This window comes from Oreochromis aureus, linkage group 17 (assembly GCF_013358895.1).
Source record: "Oreochromis aureus strain Israel breed Guangdong linkage group 17, ZZ_aureus, whole genome shotgun sequence".
Classification (NCBI taxonomy): Eukaryota; Metazoa; Chordata; class Actinopteri; order Cichliformes; family Cichlidae; genus Oreochromis; species Oreochromis aureus.
Window position 1 is genome coordinate 20245835 of NC_052958.1, and position 11510 is coordinate 20257344.

Consider the following 11510-nt stretch of genomic DNA (forward strand, 5'->3'; position numbering starts at 1 on the left):
CCTGCAGCTTTCAGAAATAACAGCAGTGGGTGTTTTCTGCTTTACAACCACCGGAGGCAGTAATGAGTCCCTCCTCTATTGATATTACAAGAATAAAGCTGGAATCATCATAATGCGCTGGCAGGAAACAGTTGGTGATCGGCCTGCCGCAGCCACAAACGGCCCTCCGGCCCGGAAGCTTCTGCTCGGCATGCAAACTGTCGCAGCAGCACCTCCTGGAGGTCAGACTGGGTACTGGCAGAAACATCAACATGCTACATGACTGAAGACACTGGAGGAGACCCAGAATACTGACAGCAGTACCCCGCTGATAGTACAACACTGTGCACAGCAGCACTCACAGAGGCCACGGGTCCGGCAAGCGGTTCCCGTGAGCTGACCACGCCCACAAACACATATTCAAAGGATTTCTGTGGCTTTAACCCTCTCCGGCTGGACTGCAGCCATGCTACTGTTAAACTGAAACACTGAGACTCTAAGTTTGTTCTTCAACTGATAAGAAAACACCTCCATCTATCGATGCTAACAGTTTAACATTTAAGTATTACTCAGCACGGTGCATGCAAAAGTGTTAGCATGATGTACCAAGAATACAAGAAACTCCGCCTTCTCCTGGTTGAGTTTGGGAATCCATCCATCAGAAGCTTAAAGGGGACCGATTATGCTTTATTAGTCTTTTATTGTACGCTACGTACGGTTATGATGACGTATTAGTGCCATACGTGCCAAAACATGGAAAAGGGTTAAAAAGAATAAAACTGAAATTATTTTTTCAGGGGTGGTTTTCGCAAGAAGGAAATGATTTCACGTTGTTTAGGAACACAGTCTAACAACTCCAAGGATGTGTGTGCTCTCTACAACGTGCTTCAACTTTATTCTCGATATTGAAACCCCCTCTGCATGCTTCCATCAATGGACCAATTAGAAGAAGGCGGGCTTTTAGGGACGGGGACGCCCTTAAAGCGACGGGTTAAAATGGCTCATTTTAAGCAGATTAGCCCAGAAGCTCCAAAAAGGGCCGGGAAAGGACAGTAAGGGCATTAATTTACTTTTAAATCAGGTAAAACTGCTCTAGTGAAAATAATATAGAGCTGAAAATGAGCATGACAGGCCCCCTTTAATATCTTATCAGTTAAAGTGACTAAAGGACCAATAATTCAGTGTTTCAACCCCGCAGGTCAAAAAACGATCATTACAGAAACTGGCCTGCTTCACTGTGTTACGTAGCTCACATACACTCACAAACACACACACAAACACACACACAGAGTTAAGGTACTGGACCAGTGTGAGTCTGCTGTCAAAAAGGCAACATGTCCGCCCTGAGCAGCAGATCAGGAGTCAGCTCGCCATGCTGCTATGGCAACAAGCCACCTAACATCTTCCCGTTATATCTGTATTCTTCCTGACTCCGCCCAGTTTGTTAGCTTTAGGCTAACTTTAATTACGGCATTGCTATCAGCACAGTAAGCTAACCTCTCGACTTGCTGCTACGCCCCCCCACCCCCGCCTCACCCCACCCACACCTCCCTCCCCAAAAATCAAAAACATAAAATGACTTAATTGTTTTCACACAGAATCATAATAACAACCACTGTAATAATAACCACTGTATGAATCCACAGGTTTCACCAGAGCCACATACACACACGGTCAGCTGTGGCGGCGGCACCGTCATCACCGCGGCGATGCCGACACAGCTGACGGTCACACTGCGTGTGATTGGCTCAGGGCTGCCGGAAAACAATAAGGCGAAAGAAACGAAAAAAGAAAAGTTTAAAATTTTTTAAAAAGAAAAGAATGCAAGAAGCCACTCCCCACTGCAAAAACAGCCTAGCAGAGAGCATGATGGGAACTGTAGTTTAAATCAAGCCCCTGCATTCCCGCAACAGCAGAATCATCATCATCATCGCCACCGCCGTTGCAGTCCTTTGATGTTCTGTTTTAATGTTTCCAAGGCAACAGTCTCCTTTACATTGTGTGATGAAGGATGGGAGAAGCGATCGTCATGGTAACAGAGTGGCTGATGCTGATGATGACATGGTTGTGTTAAAGGGGCGTGGCCAGCTGGAAGATGTCCTGTGATTGGTTGGTTGGTTGGTTATCAGGTGAGCAGGAATCTGGACACAGAGAACCGGAGTGTGTGTGAATAACAATCTGTGGGATCAACTCAATGTGTGTGTGTGTGTGTGCGTGGGACAATACAAGCTACCTGCCATTAGAGAAGCTGACAAGTGGACTTTTTGCGGGTTTTCCCTGGAACTGGACTCTTCCTGTTGATCTGTCGGACAAGGTCGTAGAAGATCTGCAAACAAACACGAAGAAATGAAGCCAATGCTGCCAAACACTGCCAAACACTGCCAAACATTTCCCAAACTACTAATGAAATGCCAAAAACTACTTAAAAATGCCAATGAAATGACAAAAAATGCATATTTAGACTATAATAGTCTTAAAATGGTCATATCCCAAAAACCAACAGAGCAGCAGCTGAAACACAAATGCTAAAGCGTCAAAATGTCTGAAACTAACGATGAAATCCATTTTTTCTTTGTCTATGACAAAACTCTGGAGGAATAGTGTGATGTTTGTATTATTACAGCTTCCAGCCTTTTTGAGCCAGGACCGCACGCGTCACAGTGATTCTCTCGTGTTGCACGCTGTAAGCTTTATTTCAGTTTTTTACAGAAGAACAAACTCCAGATGATATGTACATCGTTTTGCAGAATCAATGGTGCTCAAAACTCAGAAGCCCAAAGATATTTAGGTTTAAATTAGGGATGGGTATCGAAACCCGGTTCTTGTTGAGAACCGGTTCCCACTGTTTCAATTCCATGGAATTGTTTGCCATTTTTGCAAACACTTATCGATTCTAGTCGCCCCGAATGACGTCACCACGTTGCGGAGCGTCATTTACCTGGCAGGGCGCCTAAGCGGCTCAAACGCTCAAAAGTTTGGTTATACTTTACGAGAACGGATGGCAACAGGGCAACTTGCAATACTTGTAAAGCAAATATTTCATTTAAGGGAGGAAACACTACGAATATGCAAAAGCATTTGCTCACAAAACACGCGATAACCTTAAATGAATGTCGTGTTTTTAATTCCGCTCCAGACTCGTGAATCTCAACCCAGCAGCAGCGGTAACGTTTGCACGTCCACTCCCGTTAATGCGGCAGGTAAATAATCAACTAACAGTGCATATTATGTTAGCGCGATCTGCCTTATTACAAAACCTGCCGTTACTGTGCATTTAGGTGACCATGATGAGAGAGACAGACAGAGTCTGGCTGGCAGTTCTCGCTGCAGTCTACCGTTAGCGTCTACTTTCAGGCCAGGATAGACGAATGTCACCGAGCAGTGACTAAGTTTGTGGTCAAAGGCTTGCACCCATTTGCCACAGCAGATGCCCCCGATTTTCGGTAAGTGAATGTGTTTAATTGTAGGCAGGGACATTACTGGATATTCTTGTGTAATTGCTACAGAATAATTTATGTTATACTTTGTTATTGCTACAGAAGAATATTTATTTTATTATTTTACATTTACAATTTTTCTCCTGGGGACCCTGTGACACCCCATGGAAGAGCCATAGGCTGTGGATCTCTTAAGACCTCACTGTTGGGTTTGTAAGGCCATGTTACTCCTAAATTTCTATCTTGTTCAAAGAGAAGATATAAAACAAAGTTCTAAGCTAATCGACCTTAGTGTTCTCCTTTTTTAAAAATAAGAATCGATAAAGAATCGAATCGTTAAACAGAATCTAAAATGGAATCGGAATCGTGAAAATCTTATCAATACCCATCCCTAGTTTAAATACAGCTGTGACTAACTGTGTGAACTTTGCTGTGGGTGTGTTTTGTCACCTCGTTGACGTTAATCTTGCTCTTGGCCGAGGTCTCAAGGAAGGCGCAGGAGTTCCACTGGCGAGCGAGACCAATGCCCGACTCTTTGGCCACCACACGCTCCACCTCCAGATCGCATTTATTTCCAACCAGGATCATGGGAACCTAAAGTGGCATGCCAAACACTCACATTCAGACAGCTGTTTGCAGCACATTCAAAGATGATCACTGGATTATTTTAACGGGAGAAAAATCATGTGAAAATCAGAAAAGAGGACATCAGTGTTTCATCTGGTTTTTAGAATCTGTAACGTTTGACATGAAGTCAGAATGTGTTTCCTTTATTTTTTTATTCATATTTATCCATTTTGTAAATAATCTGTTTCATAATAAAAACATGTTTGAAATTTTATTCAGTCATTTTATTGACTAAATAAATGCAGAATCTTAAATTCATGTTAATATAAATACATTTCTAGCTTGAAACATATTAAACATATTAGGTTTTTAAAAATTTTGTACAAAACAATGTTTTCTTTTTATTAATACTTTCTTTTTTAATTCACTTTTTTTTCTTTTTTTTCTCATTTTAAATGTAGATATTATAAATTTATTTGCTTGTTTTATTTTATTTGTTTAAAAGCTTGTTTAGAAGCATTTTCTATTTTTTTATTACAAATTTGCTTGTTTATTTTTTTTAATTTAAACTGCAAATTTTTATTTTCAATTTTTTAAACTTTATTCTTCTTTCCCCACTAGATGCTGATTAAAAATAAAACTTTTTGGAACCTATGTAATATAAGTCATGTCCAGCAGGGGGAGCAATGCTAAAGGCCTGCACACAGGCTGTCTGATGGTGGCATGTTAAAACAAGTGACCTCTGTTTCATGCAAATAAATTACACGTACACCCATCAGCAGTCAGTTAGCTACCTTAGCATAAGCCTGACAGCAGGGTTATGTGGAGGTGATAGAGTCCACTTCCTCTTAAACTCAGATTTAACTGATTTACCTAAAATTACATTTTTATGTCATGACAAACTATTTTTGGCTGCCACCAGAAACTTCTCCCTTTCTCCGCTGGTTTCTAGGCAACTGCCTCCGAGCCAAGAAACAAGAGTTTTAAATACAAACATCAGCAACTGACTAACTACGACCGGACAAATTACTCAGGAGCTCCTTAACTATGCTACAGACGCCTTCATCTGGCAAAGAAAGTTCCAGAAAACGTTAAGAGGAGCTTAACATGCTTAGCTTAACTGAAACCATGACTTAAACCTGCATGTTAGGGTGAGTTTAGGCAAAGTATAGGGTGCTATGGTTTCTTACATCCTCCGTGTCCTTCACTCTGAGGATCTGCTCTCGGAGGTCTTGAAGGTCGTTGAAGGTGGACTGAGCCGTGATGGAGTAAACCAGAGCAAAGCCCTGGCCATTCTTCATGTACAGGTCTCTCATTGCTGTGAACTGCTCCTAAAGACAGACAGACAGACAGACAGACAGACAGGTGGTCAGGGACTCAGTCAGGCACATCACATGGTCAAAAGTATGTAGACACAGCTAGGTCTTACTGTTCCTGCTGTGTCCAGGATCTCCAGCATACACTGCTGTCCATCGACCTCGACTTGCTGCAGAAACAAAAGGAGTGAATCATAACTGTGGACTATAACTAAAACTAATTAAACTATAGATGCTTCTAAAAACGTGTGAGGATGAAGAGGTCCTACCTTCCTGTAGGAGTCCTCTATCGTGGGGTCGTATTTCTCCACAAAGATTCCCTGAACAAACTGGACAGTCTGGAGATGGACAGACGGACGGACACGAGTAGCGGGACAAAGAGAAGTAGGACAGCAGTGTTAATGGAGCTCTGTTCAGCTCCCCATTGGGAGTCATTAGAACGGAATTAATGTGACACTGTGACACGTCTCCATTATATCATGGGGAGTAAAGCACTTCATTGTAGTGTGACTGACACCGCTGTGTTTGTGTGTCAGCAATGACCGGGCGCAAAAAGGAAGCACAGTGACATCACTGTGCAGCCATTTACACAGGAATCTGCACTGGAGCACTCCAGCCATGCAAGTTCCAAAGCTGCAAACACAGTTTTACCTCAATGTGCAAACGTGAATGTACAAAAATCTGTATATGAATAATACAAACACTAGTGCACGAACAGGACAAGCGATTTGCGAACGTTACATCAACAAAACATTTTTTTTTTTGTATTTTTCATTTTATGCTTTATTTCTTATATTTTTAATGTATATTTAAAATATATATATTTGCTGTATTTTTAATTATTGTCTTTTTTTATGTTTTTTACTAATATTTTAACCTTTGTTAATTAGCTGTTAACATACATTTGTCTTTATTCTTTATTCTATTTATTTGTCTATTTACACTGTATTTTCTTATTTTTAATCTTTATCTTATTCAGTATTCATGAATATATTTTCTATCTAATTTATCTTCCTATTCATTCTTTATCAATTTTTATTTATTTTAAATATTCAAAAATATTTATTTATTTATTTTTCTTCATTTGTTTATGTAAATATTTGTCACTATTTCAGTGAGGTTTTTTATTTACATATTACAAGTATTTATTTTCAGTTTTCTATTCCTTTATTAGTTTTTGGTGGGGACTATTTTCAGCAGCAGATTAATCCACATTGAATATTTGAGCTAAAATAAAGTACAAGGTGCTGCCCTGTGGCTCTGAGCTCATCAGTAGGATAATTTCAGTGTTGATTTTATTTTTTTCTGGCACTCACTGACATTAAATAGAATAACATCAGACTCTCACTTTAATGCAAACAACTGATTAACTTGGATTTTTTTTACTTACCAGAGCTGACTTGCCGACGCCTCCTGATCCTAAAACAACCAGTTTGTATTCACGCATCCTGACTGTCTGTCTGCTGGGTGAGAGACACAAACACAGAGGAGGAGACCGTTAACAGGTCGCTATTGGACATCCAGTCACAGCTACCAATCACACAGCAGGATTACAGTAAGCCCCACCTCCTCCTATGATGCACCTGGAGATGTAACACCATCAATTACAAACACACAGATGAAGACTTCCTGCCCCTCTCTGGGAGATAATGATTACCCAGCATGCATGCAGTAAGTTACTGAAAACTGCGGAGTCACATGATCTCACAGCTGGTGGTGATGCCACTGCTATGGAATCCTTCCTGGTTACTGTTGCTATGCGTTCATGTCTCAGTGTGTGGATGCATACCAATCATGCCTCGCCATGTGTGTGCAAACCTTCACTGTCACGGCAACAAGAAGCAACACGATGCACAAACACACACACACCCAAATACACACACGTTTAAGATTGTTCATGAGGACCCTCACTGACACGATGTGTTTACAGACCCTAAAACCATTTCAAATTTTACCGTCACAGCCTGTAAACAACACAAATACAGCTACTAACTGACAACCAGAAAAGACTATAAATGAGTAACACCAGGTGTAATCTAATATTTAAAGTCGACCCTTATACCCTGCCACATATCTCCTGCTCCGATGGTGGATGTTCATATTAAACATGGCCACGTTTCTAATAAGGTCAGCATATGTACAATTAAACCCCGTGAGCCAAACGGTTACACTCTAAACACTCTGATTCAGACAGTTTTCACTATTATCGGATTTCTGTGATGTCATAGAGTGCAGATATCCCTAATCTGATCATCTCAGGCTCCAGAGCTCAACCTGCCTGCTGTTAAAACCAGAAATGTATTGGCCACCAGGGGGCGGCTCCTCGCCACAAACAGGCTTCTGTTTTTTCATTACCGAGTTTGAGGTTTCATTACAAGACTTCACTGATCAGCTAGTGATGTAACACTGGCTACACCCATCTCATATCCTGTCTGTGGTTCAAACATTCTGTTTACGAGGGGCAGCCAATCAGAACAAAGGTGACTTAAAGGAAGGATAAAAGTCTTGCAACCCCGAAACCACGTTAGACCAGGTCTCCAGAAGCTGTTACTTTAATTTTAGTGGTTGCAAGGATATAAAAGAAGAACCGCATGCATGAAAGTTTGGTTTCTGTAACTGTGCAGTGTACAGGTCACAGGAAAACAACAAAAAGGTAAATACTGTGTCGCAAATACTCTTAACTGACCCAAGACAAGACTAACTCAAGACAAAGTGCTTCTTAAATTTAAAGCTTTTATTTTGGTAACCTATCTGAGAATAACACTTATAATAAACAAGTTACCATCAAACATTCAGCTTAAGCTAAAGTTGCTTAATATTTTGTTCATAATTTTTAGGTAAATCCATTATCTCAAATAATGGGACTATTAATGTCTTCATGTAGTTATATTTAAGTCACGGCAAGACTCCTGCAGTAATTAATCACACTCAGTGAGTACTCTTGCTCGAAACTTTTGCCCAAATCCTATTTTCAGACTTTATCTATTCTATTTTGGGGGCAAGAAACAAGAAGAGAAAGACTCCCAGTGGATTTTATTGTTCAGGGCTTTTGTACATATTTTAAATAAAAACTAGTGTGGTGTATGGGTCACAGGAAATCAGCAACAAAACAACAAAAATCTGAATCTTTTTGCCTCTTAAAATGTAATTATTGTGCATAAATACCCTTAAAAAATTAAAAGAGTTAAAAGCGTAAAAATGAAGGCCTTTGAACTTTGGTACATTATGTTGCCTTCATGTGACTAATACTCATAGGACATTCATAACAAAAAGGTTAGTACAACTTTCCCTCCTAAGTTAATTTTGAGGCAATAAAAAAAAAAGACTCAATGAAGGGCTCCCAGTGGGTTTTCTTGTTCTTGAGTTGTGTTCAAGTCTTAAATACAAACTTGTGCTGTGTATGGATCACAGAAAACCCCCTAAAAAACCCTAAAAATGTTAAATGTCTCCATCTCCAGTCACGACAGCTGTATAAATGCGCTAAATGCACACAAGTGATCAGGTGGAGACTGGGAGGAGTTCAAATCTCAAGTTTTATCTGCCCTATTGTCAGTGAAGGCATCAGCAGTAATGGATTTCATCGCCTGAGGGTCTGAACAGGGCTTGCCTCACTACAACGCTCTGCAGCAAGTCCAGACGGGTTCAACGCTTCCCGAGAAGTCACTCACTGGAGCAGCAGAGGTGAGGCCATCGAGGGGAAAGTTGGATGAGCCAAAACATCGAAAACCCTTCGATCACACCTGAAGGCCTATCTCTGGACGCTTACGAGTCCCCCTGTCAGAAACCTGCCTCTGCAGGAGTGCACCTGCATCGGGACTTTCCCCCTCATGCTTCACGATGCTGTGCTTTGATGAAATATAATGAGACATTACAGAAACATGCACAGACACACAGCAACAGCAGGAAGTAAAAGATCATCACGTCTTCCAATAAATCATAACTAAGGCTCAGAAAGTACTTTAATTTAAAAAGCTCTCATAATCTATCCATCCATATACTTCCACTTATCCACTTCTGGGTCAGAGCAAAGTGAGCAAATTAAAATAGACACACTCTTCTCTTAAACTTCTTAAAGAAAATCAGCTGATTTGCTCTTACCAACCACTGCTGCTCATGAAATATTTGCCATTACAGCTCAGGCTGCCTAAACCTGGTTTGGCACACCCACAGGCATCAAACCCAGAAGAAGTGCCAAACAGGAACCTCGGGACCTGGAAAATTAACCTGAAGTACCAAAAAAGCTACAGTTTCCCTAATATTGAACAGACACTGTTTTTGCTATAGAAAGATGGAGAGGCAGGTGGCTTCAGCTAATTGGAGTCTGTGAACTGGACTCCAAAAAACAACCACAAAACACAAACGCCTTCACCATCTTTTTTATACAGTCTGTGTTGAAAGCAACACACACTCATGTCCCAATTCGCAACATCAACAATACACAGAAGTAGAAAGCTTCCATATCTCTTTATAGTCCAAATTTGTAACAATTCAAAAAAGAAATACTGCCCTTTCTGCACACTGCGAGTGTATTTCCTTATAAATGACCCCTCACTGTGGGTCTGTTTCAGTTTAACTGCAGTTCAGACTTAATGCATGAACAACAACAATCAAACTACACAGCAAATTATTATATAACTGTAAAATGAGGCATCACTGAGGGCTTTTATGTTGTATTTTGATTGTACCACATAAACGCTGACTGAAAGGAAGACTTTAACCTGAAACTTCATACTTCACATCAGTGTTTCCTGCTTGTTTTGTTTACATGTGAACAAAAAGAGGATCTGCTGCTATCAACATAGTCTGCTGGCCTTAATTTATAGGCTATAAATGCATTAATCTTTAGTTACCAGAGCCTCACTGCACAGATACACACAGTTCAACCCAACCTGAAACCTGCATTTTATTCTTATTTTTCAGTATTTTTGTTCACTCAGTGGGCACTTCTGCTTTTTCCAGCAATCACTGAATAATGTTAATCTACTAAAGTGAAGTTGTCAGAGCAGAAAGATGGACTCACAACACGCACAGATCCCTGAGTCAAGCAGAACTAGGTGGGGCCTGTCAATACTCTGTGTGTGTGTGTTGCTGACAGACAGTACAACAGGAGAGGAATAAAACCAAGCAGTGTCTGTGCAACCTGCTTTGGTTGCAGGTTCCCTCAAGCTCCTAAACTCTGCATCCTCTCATCAATCACTTCCGCTCTTCTTCTTTTTTTTTTGCCTCCGGGACAGCAACGGGGCTTCCGCAGCTCTGTGGCCGCCTCACAATGCTCTCTACCCGGGAAGCTCTGCAAGTAGGCCCCGCTGCCTCAGAAGAGCGGAGACAAAACGCGAGCAGAAGCGGACTTCGGGCTCTACAGACCGGAAACAGACACACAGACGGACAGACAGCCGCGTGAACGCCGTGAAGCACTCAGTCTGTGTCTGATATAAACTGTATTCTCATCAGGACAGCTGCCGTCCGTCTGTCTGCCTCTACGTCCATCCGTCTGTCTGTCCGCCGGTCGCTCGCTTCCGCAAACCCAGCCCAGCACGGCTCCCCACCGGCCTGTCTCCCGTCCCTGCTAGCCGGGACATTTCCCGGTTCGACCCAGGCTAGCTTACATCTACATGAAAGAGAGAGGAAAAAGGAGGGGGAAGCGAGGAAAAAGAGGTAAAAGCGAGAAACGGGAGAAAGTAAGCGGTACTCACAGTCATCCACCCGTCCGCTCCGCTGCGCTCTCCGCCGCTCACTCTCTCTCCTGTTCGCAGTGAACGTCGCTCGACCAGAGCCGCTCCCTCCTGCTCCCGACGCGCTGACGTCAAGTTCGACACGGCGAACGCAAGAGCCTCCTGTCCGACTTCTCAAAATAAAACTTGTTAAAAAAACTGGTTCAAATATGAAATAAATTGTAATTTTAAGCATATAATTCTGCTTCATTTTGAGTTGCTCATTTGAAGATATTTTACACATTATTATATCATAAAGTCATAAAATAAATATAAATAACATATGCTTACTTTAATTTTTAATCATTTGGATTTCATTTTACATCATTAAGATATCTCTGTTGTTATGTTGTATTTTAGGCAAGATAACATAAGATATATTTTATTTATAAAATGATTTGAAAAAAAATAGCATTAAATAACTAGAAATGTATATACCTCGATAAATAAAGAAATATAATGTTGGGATTCTATTTGAATCTATTTGTCTCTAATGACAA

The 11510-nt window shown here is 41.1% G+C and overlaps 1 protein-coding gene across 2 annotated transcripts; it reads right to left on the bottom strand.

Annotated features, from left to right (window-relative positions):
• Positions 1-1531: 1531 nt before the first annotated feature.
• LOC116318207 (ras-related protein Rap-1b) lies at positions 1532-11129 on the bottom strand. Of its 2 annotated transcripts, none has more exons than XM_031737152.2 (8): positions 10993-11129; positions 6690-6762; positions 5569-5637; positions 5413-5469; positions 5174-5314; positions 3867-4010; positions 2213-2305; positions 1532-2120 (listed from the first exon to the last, which is right to left on the bottom strand). In XM_031737152.2, exons 2-7 carry the CDS (start codon positions 6744-6746, stop codon positions 2219-2221), a joined length of 555 nt encoding a protein of 184 aa, XP_031593012.1. In that variant the 5' UTR covers positions 6747-6762; positions 10993-11129; the 3' UTR covers positions 1532-2120; positions 2213-2218. The 2 variants fall into 2 exon arrangements, with proteins under 2 accessions (XP_031593012.1, XP_031593011.1); XM_031737151.2 differs by having other exon boundaries at positions 6690-6759; positions 10993-11092.
• Between the last annotated feature and the right edge of the window lie 381 nt (positions 11130-11510).

What these genes read in the sequence shown, in the direction of transcription:
- LOC116318207 (XM_031737152.2), bottom strand. Translation starts at nt 6,746, where the DNA reads ATGCGTGAATACAAACTGGTTGTTTTAGGATCAGGAGGCGTCGGCAAG. An exon ending in TAGAGGACTCCTACAGGAAG is followed by an intron (nt 5,470 to 5,568) that starts GTAGGACCTCTT and finishes TTGTTTCTGCAG; the next exon opens with CAAGTCGAGGTCGATGGACA. An exon ending in GAGTGAAGGACACGGAGGAT is followed by an intron (nt 4,011 to 5,173) that starts GTAAGAAACCAT and finishes ATGCCACTTTAG; the next exon opens with GTTCCCATGATCCTGGTTGG.